This window comes from Trachinotus anak, unplaced genomic scaffold (assembly GCF_046630095.1).
Source record: "Trachinotus anak isolate AG129_WGS33_773 ecotype Australia unplaced genomic scaffold, CSIRO_AGI_Tana_v1 ptg000032l, whole genome shotgun sequence".
NCBI classification, from domain to species: Eukaryota; Metazoa; Chordata; class Actinopteri; order Carangiformes; family Carangidae; genus Trachinotus; species Trachinotus anak.
The window spans coordinates 13321814-13337241 of record NW_027273883.1 but is presented as its reverse complement, the minus strand read 5'-3'; the positions used below and the strand labels follow the sequence as shown (position 1 = coordinate 13337241).

The following is a 15428-nucleotide window of genomic DNA, read 5'->3' as shown; positions in this document are numbered from 1 at the left end:
ATGACGTTGCACTTCATAACTGCCAGATTTCATTGTTTTGTCATTATTGTACCGTGTACGTTGTTTATTCTTCATACCATGGAATCATGGTGATCAAACAAGCATTTGATTCATTCTTATTTTCACTCCATTATAAAAAAAAAAAATATCAGTTGTGTTTCAGCAACATTGGATTGCACCACTACAATACTGCCTGATGTTTAAAGACCATTTGCTTTTAGTTTTTTTTTTTTTTGCTCACATGGCACATATTACTAAATAAGATGTGTTTAATCAAATCACCAAAAACTGACACAGAAAACCTGGGGGCCAGGTAGTATTATTCCATTGTTGGTGTACCACATGCTTTGATGCTATCATGGGGTCTGCTGTGCGCACTGTGCTTCATGGGAACTTGGAGGGAACAGAGGCTGGAAGGTGTAGATGGATTACTGTAGGGGCCTTCAGGCTAAAACACCACACAGAGACACAAAATGACCACAAGAAAACCCAAAGTGACAACAAAGAGACAAAACAAGCACCAAGAGAGGAATAATCACCACAAGGAGACACAAAATGACTGCAGAGAGACATGGCGTTACTATAAAGTGGTGTTAGAAGTGTGCAGGCACAAAATCACCACGAGCAGACGCAAAACGACTGCAAATGATGCGACCTGTGTTTGAGGGTTGGGGGCCTTGGGCCTGTTCCCAGGGGCCCATTCACGCAGAATCCATCCGTGCTGGGGGCTTGTACAAATTTTACAGGAAACTGAAGAAATGTTTCAAGATTTTACATTACACATGTACATGTTAATACTGTGAGTTCTTCTATTATAAAAGCAGATAACCATGGGTGCCACTGGACTATATTTCATGCGAAGAAGTAGGAGTGTCCTCCCTCCGTTGGACTCTAGGTGGTGCGGTTTCCTTGGGCATTTTCTTTGTTTTTTCCATCTCTCGCCCGTTGCCCGTGATCTCTATCATAAGGCGGCTGACTATTTTTTAAAAAAAAAAACATTTTTATGATGGCGGAGGACAGTGAATCCGCGGCCAGTCAGCAGAGCCTGGAGCTGGACGACCAGGACACCTGCGGGATAGACGGAGACAACGAGGAGGAGAATGAGCATATGCAGGGGTGAGGATGGCCTGTCCGGCACGGCTGGGAAACGCAGTAACGTTATTTCAGGCAGCCTGTTTGTGCGCTGCCTGTTTATATGTGTGCGCTCGGTCGGGGATGGCTAGCGCAGTTAGCCGACGTTAGCCGACACTAACACACCAAGGCTGTTTGCCACAAGGCCGTCGTTTCAAGCTAACGGGGAATGTTGATGTGAAGCCTTTGTGTCACTGTCTTTTTGGGCTTTTTAGTCGTGTGTGTCTTCACGTACAAATGCAGCTAGCTTCATGGCTGAATGACATGATGACAGCCATCCGTTAACGCGAACCGTTAGGTGGCTAGCATGAGGCTAGCTCAGCTGTCATTCGTTGCTATGGTAGCTAACGTTAGCTTTGCTGCCGTGTGTGTGTGTGTGTGTGTGTGTGTGTGTGTGTGTGTGTGTGTGTGTGTTAGGAGTCAAAACAAAGTCAGCCCCCGGTTCAACGATGTACTGTGCGTTTGTCATCATGTCTGCAGGAGTCCAGGGGGAGATTTGGGGGCCAAGAGGAAGAAGAAGAAGCAGAAGAGGAAGAAAGAGAAGCCAAGCTCGGGGGGAGCCAAGTCTGACTCTGCCTCTGACTCTCAGGAGATCAAGGTGCGACGATGACCCAAATGAAATATGCACACACACTGTCAGGACAGGGGCTTAAATCCAAAACCATGACCCACTGACCTGGTGGAGTCACTTGCCAGGCTGGTGGTAGATGGGATACTACGCGTAGGTGAGGGGAAAAGCCTCATAGCCCCTTAGCACACAATGAACAACTCAAGAAAAATCTGTTTGTTTGCCATCAGTGTGAATGGGTTAATACGGGCCAGCCTTGGTCTATACTCAAGTGCATGGCCTACAATAATTCACAATGATAGTGTATTTGAATCAAAGAAACCCTGAAATACAGCACAATTCTTTGGACATTAATATCCCAGTTATGTTTTTGCCCATGTCCACATCATATCCTGGTTTTAGAGAAGATGCAGAGAAGATGAAGAAGGCAAGGCAAGCAAAATGGTAAATGCTCTGTGTAAATGACACAGTGAGAGAGATTGAAAAAATCAAATACACAGGCATACTGATTTCAGATTTCATTCACAAATGAAAACCTGGAGAGTGAGAGACACATATAGCAGAAACACACACCACTATGGCTTTGCAGAAATACTATTTTAAAAAAAAAAAAAAAAAAAAAAAGAACTCTACTATCACAGATTTGGATATTATTCAATCATGTATACAAGGACATTAATGACCAGGACCCCCATGTTCAGTGTAAATGTCATGTCCTGAATAAGATCAAAACCAGGACAAGACTCAAAACCAGGATAGTGTTGTGCATGTAAACATACTCACGATAACAATGTTTGACAGGGTCATTTACAGAGTTAGAGTTGCGGACATGGGTGCTTTATAAGTAGCAGTACTTATGAGTCAGGACAGTCTGGTGTGAATGGTCAAATATGGCTTGAACTTGTGTTCAGTATTCCTTATTAGGTTTTTGTTTTAAAGGGCTTTAAATCTCTTATAGGCCCTCTGTTGTTTGTATTTGGCCACATTTGTATTATGTAAGACATTCTGTTTTTAGCCAGATGATGCATATACATCATCTGCGTGTCTTATATGTCACTGTATGTCAGGTCACATACTGAGGGGAGAGACTAATTTGTGTTGTCTTGAGTACTAAGGACGACTCACTATCTTTTTTCTCATGTGCATGTGTTGTTTTTTTTCTATATGCAGAACCCTGGCTTGCCTATTCAGAAGTTGCAGGACATCCAAAGAGCCATGGAACTGCTTTCCTGCCAAGGTCCTGCAAAGAGCATCGACGAGGCAGCCAAGCACAAGTACCAGTTTTGGGATACTCAGCCTGTGCCGAAGCTTAGTAAGTACTGCAAGAGCAATGCAAGAACATTGTTTACTTGATATTGGAATCATTCATTTGGTACCTCATATGCTCTTAATGGTTTAATTACTACTGCTTGAGCAATAGGTGAATACTGAAATTGCTTAAAATGTGTATCCCTAACTCAAACAGGATTATCTCTGCTATTAATAGAAGGTTATATATTATCTTTCCTTAACACTGTTTCTATGCACCAGTGCCATCTACTGGTTTTAGCTTTTGCTGCTTGAACCCAGTGTCCCAAAACAGTGTCAGCTGTGAAGTACAGTGGGGGTCCAGGCATACACACTGGGCATGCTGAGTGGCATTATATTGAGCCGTTACCATGACAACTGTTGGCCAAAGAGTCATGTCTGTGCAGGAGAGTTAGTGCCATTAACTAGTCTGGTCAATATGAGACTAATAGAAGTAGATTTTATAAATGTCTAAGTGATGCTCTCAGCAGTTTTGTGTTTTTTTTTTTCTATTTTAAAAATATGCTTTAGTTTGGTGTTGGCTTGGGATCAGTGCTACATAAGCAAAATGCAAGAGGAGGAAATTTACTGGTCTGCTGGAAATGTGGTGATTGGAAAAATACTTTGACATCTTTCTGTGCTATTTTTGCAGATGAAGTTGTGACGAGTCATGGGCCGATTGAAGCTGACAAAGAAAACATCAGACAGGAGCCATATTCCTTACCTCAAGGCTTTATGTGGGACACTCTTGATCTCAGCAATGCAGATGTAGTGAGTACAGTGTTTGTCTCATACACTTAAAACAATAAATATATCTTGTAGCAATGATACACAAAATGAATAACTTGCTGTTTCCTTTTCAGCTGAAGGAGCTGTACACACTGTTAAATGAAAACTATGTGGAGGATGATGATAACATGTTCAGATTTGATTATTCCCCAAGCTTTCTCAAATGGTAAGCTCTCAGTTCAGTTGTTCTAATCAACTGTTCACCAAAAACCTATATATAAATATATGCAATATTGAACCATCTGCTCTCCGACTAAGCATGTCCTCCCCTCTCAGGGCTCTGCGTCCACCTGGCTGGTTACCACAGTGGCATTGTGGAGTGAGAGTCTCCTCAAATAAGAAGCTTGTTGGCTTCATCAGTGCCATCCCTGCAGATATACGCATCTATGACACGTGAGCACTCAACAGCTGATCGTATACATTTTGGAGAATTGTGCATTGAAAGAGTTAATGGAAACCTTTTTACTCTAATGCACAAGCCATCTTGCTTCTCTCTGTTGCTCCAGGCTGAAGAGGATGGTAGAAATCAACTTCCTGTGTGTCCATAAGAAGCTGCGTTCAAAGCGTGTTGCTCCTGTGCTAATCAGAGAGATCACACGGAGGGTGAACTTAGAAGGAATATTTCAGGCTGTATACACAGCAGGAGTCGTACTGCCCAAACCTGTGTCCACATGCAGGTATACTTTGCAGTATGCAAACATGAAACACACAGAACACTGTGTCAGAAAGTCCAACCAATATAAACCAATACTCTCTGAATGCTTTTTCTCTGATTTTCTTCCCCTCTTTTTTCTGTTTAGGTATTGGCATCGTTCTTTGAACCCCAGAAAGCTTGTGGAAGTTAAATTCTCCCACCTGAGCAGAAACATGACGCTGCAAAGAACCATGAAACTCTACAGATTACCAGATGTAAACACACAACACCTGTCAATCTGGGATCTCTCTTTACAAATTTTATAAATGGCAGGAACTTAAAGTGACTTTTTCTCTCTCTCTCTCTCTCCACACCTCATACAGAGCACCAAGACTCCAGGTCTGCGGCTGATGGAGAGGCGTGACATCCGCCAGGTCACTGAGCTGCTACAGAAATACCTGAAACGTTTCCAACTTGCACCTTCTATGGGAGAAGAGGAGGTGGCTCACTGGTTTTTGCCACAGGACAACATAATTGACACATATGTAGTAGAGGTATGTGGAATCAGGCTCTGTCCTCACACTAACTCAGTGTCCGTCTGTTGATTCTTCTAAACAGCTGATCTCTCTCTCTTCTCAGGGTGCTGGTGGTATACTAACAGATTTCACTAGTTTCTACACTCTGCCCTCGACTGTGATGCATCACCCTCTCCACAGGAGCCTGAAGGCTGCTTATTCTTTTTACAACGTTCATACACAAACCCCGCTACTGGACTTAATGAATGATGCACTGATCCTGGCTAAACTGGTAATGTTACTCTCTTGTTGTGGAACATATGCCACTACCAAGAAATGTAAATGGTTATTAAAAGTTTTACCTTTTAAATTCAATAGTAAGATGCATGATCCAGGCCTTCTATAAAAAAAATCAAAGAATTTGTCTTAAGGTATATATGAATTATTTTCTTGCTACTGTGTAACTCATTATGACATTCAGTTTGTGATGTTTTATTCTGTTTGTTTAACAGAAAGGTTTTGATGTGTTCAATGCCTTGGATCTAATGGAGAATAAGGTGTTCCTGGAGAAGCTCAAATTTGGCATAGGAGATGGAAATCTGCAGTATTACCTCTACAACTGGAAGTGTCCCCCTATGGACCCTGACAAGGTCAGCAGCATGCTTTGTCACCACATCAGCGATCAGTCTCCATCCTTGATGACATATTTAGTATATATTATGTAGTAGTGCAAGTTGTCTGTAGTTAACGTTTCAGTTTTATATGAAGCTGGTGCTTGTTATGCCACAGACTTTAAAATAAGTCTAAAAATAAGTGGACTAAAATGCTATAGGCAAGTTAATTTATAATATTGTATAAAAAAGGGGTTAAGTTCATGTCCCAGTCCATAAATGCTCAGTTGTGAGCAATCATGCATCGTACATTGAATAAAAGTAACTATTTGACAGGCATTGATGTAGCAGTAATATATTAGCAGTCATGCGTATCTGTTATTCTTGTTGTAAGCACTCATATTATAACTAGTTTGAATCTAGGAGAAGTTTCACTTCCTTATACATTCTCGCACTTATTAAATAGATATAGTACTTAATACTTACACCAAGGTTTCCTACTGCACTGAAGCTTACTGATGTCCTTCACTTGTAAGTCGCTTTGGATAAAAGCGTCTGCCAAATGACTAAATGTAAATGTAAGTTGGCGCAACATGCTCCAACATAGATTCCAAAATGTTTGTGTTCTTTTTGTCAAACATCTAACAACAGGTGAATCTCTGTTTCAGGTTGGCCTTGTCCTTCAGTAGCAGGTCTCTTCATGGCTGCTCCACAAAATACTGATTGAGAGGTTTTCAGCGACCTCTGCCTATTCTTTACCTGGACATACAGGTAGCCCAAGCTAGACAATGAGAACTACAACCGTAAAACCAACCTGGTGACCGGGAGGCGGTTCACCCGGCACTTGTGTCATCAAGAACATTCTCAGTTCACCTGGAGGTGAAAACTCTTAAATCATCAACATCCTGAATGTGAAGTCATGAAGTCATGCTATGCCTGAGATACTCATACAGTACAATGCTCCTGACATGAACACTCACATTTAAAAACACACCAATTTGACATTCAAGAGGATGCCTTGACATTTGTGAATTTTGTTTAGCTTTTCCTCATCAGACACTTTGTTTCAAGGGATGGACGTGTCATTTAATTTCACTGACATGGAAGTAATGTAAATGATAATCAGCAAGTAAACATGGCTAGATATAATTAGCAACTTTTCTAATAATGTTCATTCTGTCCAAACAATTATTATTCCCATCTGTTCTGATATCATTGTGTTCTGAAGTGTCTCTGCTGGCTGTTTTGGAGCCTCAGTAGAATTAGAAATGCTGACAAGGTGTTTCTTTTGATAGCTGACATATAAAGAGATTTTTTTTTTCCCCCTCAAGCGCTCTGGAGACGAATATCCTAACTTTTAAATCACAAACAACAAACATTTGTACACACATAGAAACACAAACCCTGTTAAATAAAACATACACAAGCAAAAGAAGGACTCATCCAACCGGTGCATTGATATACATGTTTTTGTTCAAAATATATAGTTACCTGTATATTTAAAGCCAGATCATATTTATTCCTGTAGTGTGAGTTTGGGGTTTGGGAGGGCTGATCCAAAGTATTTTCCTCATAAGTAGTGTAGATGTCACTGAGTTTGTTCAGACAGTGTGGGTTTAAATGGTTTTTGATGAAGAATGTATTGCATCGATGAAGCACAATTTATGAGTTCTTAAACAAGCAAAAGGGTCCTTAAAGGGTCAGTTAGCCCAGGTTTCAAAACAGATGGGTTGTGGTACATAATGTGGTACATAACTTTTTTTTTTTTTTTTTAACAAAGGTATGGGCTGTTTTCACATTATAAATCTGTTTGTAGAACAGGTTTTTTTTTTAACAGTCAAGCACTCAAACAGTGTGTTATTTGGTTATATTCACTGATACATTCATTGCATGTCAGTTGTGTGCTGTCCACTTAACAAGGCTGTTGAATAAGAGGGAAAAAGAAATTAATTAAATTCAGGAAGATGTGCTCACTGCACAAGCAGGGCAGTGAGAATTATAGTACCAAAGGCTGGGAGAGACACATACACACACACAAAAAAAAGACACCAATTAAACCATAGTCAAGTAAATTTGAAATTCGTTTTGTACAAGAATGTTTTGAAAATGGTCAGTATTTCTGTCAAGAGATAGTTTTATAGTGTAGAAATGGCTGATTTGCTTTGAAAGAGTACATGTGCCCAGTTCAGTCACGTTTAAAACAGCCAAAGTTATTTTTACTTTTCTAATTTAGTCATTGCCACTCAGATCGCTGGCAAGTAATGTATCACTTCCTACTTTAAGTACCCAGTTGCAAAGCAGAAAATAAGCTGTCTCTCGAAAACCGCAGAAGTAACAACACTGTGGTTGTAAGCATTTATGATATGTGTAGGTAACCATCCACCCACTCGCCTGTAATAGGATGTTAGATGTGTTCTTAATCAGACTGTCAGTTAAATAAAACCAAGAGACGTGAGCACAACACTCAAAGGGTCTTAAGTAGTCATTTACAACAGCATGCAGTCAGAGTACAGTGGCTGAAACAACACAAGCCTGTATCAGTAACCACATCAGTTTGAAATGTGAGCTTTTCCTGTTTTTCCAGGTCCGTTTTTATTGACTTCTCTCAATTTGTTTTTTGTAATGGTACTGTATTTTGTGTGTCTGAAAAATATACTGTAGGTTTTTTTTTTTAGTGTGTTGTGCAGCTAAATGCGTGGAACTGTTCTGATATTTATAATTGTGCTTTGCAAAATGTCTTAAGACATAATTCTCATCCTTTTTCTTTCCAGTATTTCCCTAAAATTTCCAGTAATATAGGCAACTTCAAAACTGATTTTTGAGGGTTTAGAGTATTTGACAGTTACCCATGCTCGAAAAACTGTTGTCAGGCCATTTGTTCCGTGGTGGTTTACTCAGAAGGGTTCTAATATTTTTAAATGGTCTCTTTGCTCTGAGTTTACTTTATGTTCGATGTTCTTGTTCATGTGACTCTGCATAACTTAAGAGGTAAAGGCTGCTGCCATTTTTGTCGTTGATTTTTCTGTATGTGATGTAATTTTCTTCTCATCTCTTTATAAATTAGCAAGAAAAGAGAAACCAGTGGACAGTGAGTGCTTCAGGGTTCAAAGAATTGTTTTTTTTAACCATTGAAAGGTTGAATGAGAAGTTACCGGGATTACTTTAACACTGATAATCGGTTACCGAGTCAACGGTGTGCCTCATGGATGTTGTCATGATGTGTTGCCTGCAGCTGTTTGAATGAACTTTGAGCATGTCAGTTTTTCTGCCGTGTTGATTTTAGCGTTGATGTTACTAGCTACACCCTTTAGTGAGAACTCAACCCGAAGTACCTGCCTTATTTAAAAGATTTTTTTTTTTAAGATTTTGGGATGGGGTGAGGGGGGGTGTACTTTTGAAACGACATACAGCTTTCTCTAACTGAAGAACAATATTTTTATTCAGATCCATTGTAAGCTGTGAAAAAGCTGAAGAACTTGTACCAGCATCATTTAGACATGACCCCATGCAAATAACAATCTGTTTCAATACACACGTCAGCTATACCAGCATGGATGTTTGATTGAATAAACTCACTATAAAAAGGAACATGAGTGATGCACTTCTTTTCATGTGTTTATTACAAACTCGAACCAAAAAAAACACAGAGCGGATCAGAAACGCTTGTTTCTATGAGTTTCCTTTTCTGTCATATTTACCAATAATTATGAAAAAGTTTTTCCTAAAATCCCATCATCTCACACAGGTTTAATTCAGACACATAAAAATCTTAATAACATTATGTGCCTCTTTCTGGTCAATTAAATTACATCTTATATAAATAAACTCTAAACTCATGTCATGGTCCTTACAATTTTTAACCAAGTAGTTAATCAAGGATCATCCTCCAAACCACACCATGCTTGTTACAGTCTTTGCGGCCATTGGTTTCCATTCAGGCCAGTGGAGTGAGGAGTAAAAAAAAAAAAAGGGACTTACTTGCTTAAGAAAAGTGGTAGACTCATGTCTGCTCCTGGTTTTTACTAAATTTTATTTCTCTGTATTAATGCATTGGCATCTTGGCAAGTCAGTCAGCTGCTTTACCATGCAATGCAATACCAAGTATTTCTTAGCGCATTGTGACATCTTTAAATGGCTTGTTATTATGTTACCATTGACCCAAAACCTAAGGATATTCAGTTGACTTTCTAAAAATGACATAGAAAAGCAGTTAATCCCCACAGTAGGGAAGTTGGATCCAAAGAATGTTCTATTGATTCACTAATTAAATATGTGTTTCGGCTGTAGTTCACTGTAATGGACAACCTACGTCAAGCGAGTTTCAAGTCTTAGTAAGCTGCTTCGCAAAACCCGTTACATGATTATGAACTAATGGCTGCCTGAAATGTCAGAGAGGACAAAGGGTGAATCCTAACACGGAGGTCAGAAGAGTTCCCAAGATAAATTTAAACTCTGACAAGATGATTAATGGACAAAAAAGACAAAAGGACATTGTTCAGGCCTGTAAAATTCCTTAAAATGAAGCAATCTGAAAAGGAAAAATCAGTCTCACGTGGTCACATGAAGAGTGTTGGGACCCACTGGGCTAAGACGTACACAAACACAGGAATGGTGTTTCTCCTATGTTTTAACTTTCTTTTTTCCTTTCTTTTCAGTGTTTGCAACTATTTTCTTCACTTTAAGAGGCTGCAAAGTGCAGGAGGAGGGAGACCCCGTGATCTCCTCAGATTCACTCTCCGGTTTCCTTTTCTGGCCTCTCTTCTCTCCTGCCTCCTCCTCCTCCTCCGTGTCAGCAGGGTCCTTGGGTGTTACAGTGGCTGCTGCACCTGGGAGCCATGCAACATCCAGTGAAGGCACTCTGGGTTTAATGGCATCAATAGTATCAGTGAAGACCTCCTCATCCTTGGAGGCGCAGTGTCTGAATCCCAGTGCAAGGACACTTTTCAGCCCCAGCGGCTCGGACACGCTCTGGCTCAGACGAGGCACCTGGCAGGCCGGCACGCCTCTTGTTGCACTCAGCGCTATCAGGTGATAGGTCATGTGCTTTGGTTTGACAGATTTGCACACCAGCACCAGTTTGAGCTCATTTCTCTCCAGAGCCTTTGTAACCTCATTGATGCCAATGGCCAGCTGTCGTCTGGCTGCCACATCTGTCCAGCCGTTTTTGGGAGTATCCTGCACCTGGGGAACCGGATCTGGTGAGGCCGCAGCAGCTTTCCGGTCTTTCTTTGTCCTCCACGGGCGATACACCTTCATCTCTTTCTTCTCAAGACCCATGGAGATGAGCTTGTCCGTCAAGGTTTTCAGGATGAAATGCATGTCTTCTTGGGGGAGTGCGCTCCATGTTGGGGTGAAGGGTGAAGTGAAGGAGGTCTTGGCTGGAATCTGCCTTTTAATTTCCTTTTTAACTGGCTTCCCTGAATTGGCCATACCTGCTCTGAAATTATAAAAACAAAATCAGTTGGTGAAAAAAAAAAAAAAAAAAAAAAAATTACATTACACATGGAGCCCAGCCAATATAAAATGGTTACAGGAAATAGTAGTACAGAAACACCAAAGGTTAGTTTTAGGATAATTTTGTCTCCATTACATGATATATCCTGCAGAGAGCACCTGCTCAAAACATATAGTAATAATTAATGAATATTTGTTTAACTCTATTCAAGAACAGATGTTTACAAAATGCTTACCAAACAATACAAGGAATTCTATCAGTGACAAAATAATTAAAACTCATTACAGCACATACACAAGAAAATATGATGGTTATGAAATAGGAAGGGGAACTTAATATTGTGGCAAAAAGTATAAAATGTATAGTTCCTTAGTAACAATTCTTTTTGTAACTACATTTGACAAACAATGTTTTGTATGTTATGTGTTCATGTTAGGGAACAAATATAAAAATATTACAGATGTTAGTGTTATATTTGTGACTCAGCACGTTTATCAACAGCGGTGGAAAACAAGTACTCTTACTTCGGTACTGTGCTTTAGTACAATTTGTAGAAACTTTGAGTTACTTTTACATTTCTGTTACACAACATTTCAGAGGGAAATATTGTACTTTCTACTCTCAGATTATCAACACATTATGGTAAATTATCATAGATTGAATTAAATCAGCCCCGTCTTGACCAGCTGCAACATTTAAGTGATGTGCATATTAATCCATCAATAGTTATGATCCGTGAATGTCGGATGGAAAAACATTTTGTGACTATTGAAGCTTCCGTTCTCTGATTAAACCGGTGATAACATTACAAACCAACCACAGACGTGACAAACAAGATGACATTCAACGTTACTTTACCTGATGTTTCGAGCAGAAAAAAAAAAATCACGTTTCTTTTTTTAAATTCCTGCAGTTTTCACATCTTCAATCCAACAGCATGGATGTACCACAGCGAGTCGCCATGTTGTTTGAATCTAAATAACTTTATTTAAAAACACCAACAGCGCCGACCAGCGTTCAATAGGCAGTAGTAAACGTTACTATTAAAAATAAATTAAAGGTATTTTTTTATCCAGATATAGTTACCTTCTAATACAGTCTACCTGATTAAACTTTATTTGTATTGCATATTTTGTACATTTTAGTGCAATTCAAAGAGCTTTACAGATGGCTGACGAATTAATACATGATTGAAAATAATAGTAATTAAAAAATAAAATATAACTAGATAAATATATATTAAAGATAATTAAAAAAAATATATAAAACAAATAAAAACAAATAAAATCGATGAGAGGAAACAGAACAAGTGGCTGATGTTGGTGCTTTTATTTTGTGGTGGAAGAATCCTCTGCTTAAGTAAAGACACCAAGATAAATACGTTTTTGTGTTTGAACTCATACTCTGCACAGCTCAGATCAAGTCAGATAAATGTGGTAGAGTGAAATGTACATTTCCCTACATCATAATTGTGTGCGTGTGTGTGTGTGTGTGTGTGTGTCGCAGTGAGGGTGACAGGCAGCCAATCAGCTCCTCTGCAGCTCTCTGCTCCCTCCCTGCAGGCCAATCCCTGGCCGACAATAACGCATTGATCAGCTGTGCTGCAATTACAGCTGCGCAAAGCAGGAGAAACACATTCATCTCGACTACCGGGCTGCATCTGCGAAAATGTCTCTTCAGGTAAAATGTTTTACTGTTTTTGTTTCCATTTTATTCATAAAAGAGCGATTACCCGAGGTTCCTCTTATCGCTCCGGAATGAATATAGCTGGTGTAGCGGTCCGGTGTTCACGCCCTCTACTGTATATGGTGTCATCCATCTTTGACAGTCTGTGAGAGGCACATGCAAGAAAACCAGGTCTGAACATCTTCATCCTCTGGTTCTGTGGTCCTTCAGATGTGCAGCTGCACTTAACTTATTTCATAAAGTTTGCTTGTCATGCAGGATTAGGAAAAACAAACCTGATCGGGCTCTAACTGAATCGAGAAGATTACAAATATTTGACTGGCCCATGTAATAGCCGTTTTGACTAATAATTTAAATTCAGAGATTAATCTTGGTAAGACGGAGTAACATTCATATACTGAGAGTCCATAGGGTTTATCCTAAAAACGTCCCTCTATGGTCCATAATTATCTGTTGTGCAATGCCCCAGATCCTTTGAAAAGTAGATTATTCAAGTAGACACAAAAGCCCTGGAGTGTTGAATAAAAGCCCATTGTTTATCTCCAGCCTGTGCAACAATGAGTTTCCCGGGCTCCACACCATGACTGGAATACTAGCCTCAGATTATTTATTCAGTGTTGTCTGTAACCAATTAATATGCACATTCTCATATTCTGTGATTACTATAAACCCCCAGTGCACCAAATACCTTAACCCTGGGTCACCCATCAGACTTTGTGAAGAGCAAAAAAAAATCCGTTGCTTACCAACTGTAACTGCTGTAGTCATGTAGAATTTATTAGACACAAAAAGACTGACTTGATTGTTTCTTTTCTGACCACTTTAACGTGCAGGCAGAGTTTGAGAAGTTGGCAGAGGATGTGAAGAAGGTGAAGACGAGGCCCACAGACCAGGAGCTGCTGGACCTCTATGGGCTTTACAAGCAGACGCTTGTTGGAGACATTAACACTGGTATGACTTGCTGCAGGATAACAGAATCACTCCAATACAATGTTCCCTAAATTCTGAATATTTCCTCCACTCATTGGGCTTTTACGATATTGTAGATCGGCCTGGAATGTTGGACTTAAAAGGAAAAGCCAAGTGGGACGCCTGGGACTCCAGGAAAGGTAACAAGTTCAAGATGCTTGTGGAATGGAAAGGCGAGACTTGTTACACAGTACAAGTTTAAACAAAACTAAGAGTATACAGAGATACTAGTGGCACCGTGAGGCCGCACTTAGACACGGCATTTGCATCATATCATATTTATGCCATGCTCACCATCTTAGTTTAGCATGCTAACATTTGCTAATTAGAAATAAACACAGAATACAGGTTGATAGAAATGTGAGTGGTCTCAAAGTATTTGGTCATAAACAAAGTTATGGAAGAACTATAATTTTGACCTGATGATGGAGCTTTATGAAAAGTTAGATGCTCACCAAAGTTATTACAGTTTATCCTGATGGGGGCTTGAACATGTGTAGAAAATTTAAATGGCAATCTATCCAACAGTTGTTGAGACCACAAATGTTAATGAGAGGATCACCAAAGTTGTCTGTACTGTATTTTGTTCCAATCAATCCAACAGATGTTGAGACATTTCAGACATTTAGCGTCACCCACTGGTGACGCTAAGGGAAAAGTGGGCACCATGGACATCTGTACCAGATTTTATGGCAATTGATGTAAAGTGGTGGACTGGCAGAAAGACTGACACTGCCTTCCCTAGAGCCATGTCACTAGCATGGCTAAAAACTGCAAAAAACTGACACTGTGTTTTTTATTCAAGTAATTTGCACTCTTTCAGGAATGTCCAAGGATGATGCCATGTCAGCCTACATCAGCCTTGCCAAGGAAATCATCAGCAAATATGGGATGTAAGACCTGCAATAACCTGAATAGGCAGAATTAATGCAAAAAACAAACAAACAAAAGACTGCTAACTTCATTACTGAAACAATGCTGCTGCCTATTTAACAAGTAGCCTTCTGCTTTCAGAGGCCATAATTATGCAGGATAAAGTGTAATTTTAGATTTTTTTTAACTTGCTGTGATTTCTTTCTCCTTGATATGTCTTTTTTTTACATAGACTATTCCCATTAATTTATAGGACTGAGAAACATCTATGCATCCTCTAAGGGTAAAGATATTAAACTTGCTAATTGTCACGCCCTTTATGTAGTTTATGCTCGTAATCCACATGTACACAGCAATATACTTTATACCTGTGCACTTTTGTATGTTTCTTGAAGTTTAATCAAAACAGGACAGATTAAATCCCACAAATGTGAGCAAAATGACTGCACACTTTTAGAAAATAAAACCTTTATGGACTGTTTTTGTTTCGATTACTTGTGATTCTTCTCTTTTGGGAATTCATCATTTAGTAGAGTTGCATTATTATTCATCAGTGACAGTTACGTAATGATTTAACATACACTCAACTGGCAGTTTATTAGGCACGCCTAGTTATAGCTGATGCAGTCTAATGCAAGATTCCTGCTCTAAATCCTGTCCTTATGAAGGTTATCATGTTTAGCTTTTGTTGAAATTATTTTAGAGAGGCATTGATTCAACTGCAAGAACATTTTGGAAGCTGTAGTTTGTGGTGCTGTTGAACTACACTGCATTAAACAGACAAGTGTTTCCATTATTTTCTCAAGCCCATTTATATCAGTGAGGGTAGACTAAATAACAGAAAGACAGGTAGTAATAATCATAGTGAAACAGTCAGGGGGACAGTTCTCCATTTAGTACTTTCACTAAT

At 39.5% G+C, this 15428-nt stretch overlaps 3 protein-coding genes across 4 annotated transcripts; 2 read left to right on the top strand and 1 right to left on the bottom strand.

The window, feature by feature from the left end:
- The first annotated feature begins 865 nt into the window (after positions 1-865).
- Positions 866-9123, top strand: nmt2 (N-myristoyltransferase 2). The gene is made up of 12 exons (XM_071469648.1): positions 866-1116; positions 1612-1729; positions 2870-3011; positions 3639-3757; positions 3850-3941; positions 4052-4168; positions 4282-4452; positions 4576-4684; positions 4793-4963; positions 5049-5216; positions 5437-5574; positions 6204-9123. Exons 1-12 carry the CDS (start codon positions 1004-1006, stop codon positions 6222-6224), a joined length of 1479 nt encoding a protein of 492 aa, XP_071325749.1. The 5' UTR covers positions 866-1003; the 3' UTR covers positions 6225-9123.
- On the bottom strand, positions 8953-11970 carry rpp38 (ribonuclease P/MRP 38 subunit). Of its 2 annotated transcripts, none has more exons than XM_071469649.1 (2): positions 11849-11970; positions 8953-10972 (listed from the first exon to the last, which is right to left on the bottom strand). In XM_071469649.1, the coding sequence occupies exon 2, from the start codon at positions 10963-10965 to the stop codon at positions 10156-10158; it is 810 nt and encodes a 269-aa protein (XP_071325750.1). In that variant the 5' UTR covers positions 10966-10972; positions 11849-11970; the 3' UTR covers positions 8953-10155. The 2 variants fall into 2 exon arrangements, with proteins under 2 accessions (XP_071325750.1, XP_071325751.1); XM_071469650.1 differs by having other exon boundaries at positions 10008-10967; positions 11849-11964.
- A 552-nt stretch (positions 11971-12522) lies between these two features.
- Positions 12523-14999, top strand: acbd7 (acyl-CoA binding domain containing 7). The gene is made up of 4 exons (XM_071468443.1): positions 12523-12670; positions 13510-13627; positions 13723-13785; positions 14469-14999. The coding sequence occupies exons 1-4, from the start codon at positions 12659-12661 to the stop codon at positions 14540-14542; spliced, it is 267 nt and encodes an 88-aa protein (XP_071324544.1). The 5' UTR covers positions 12523-12658; the 3' UTR covers positions 14543-14999.
- Positions 15000-15428: the final 429 nt, after the last annotated feature.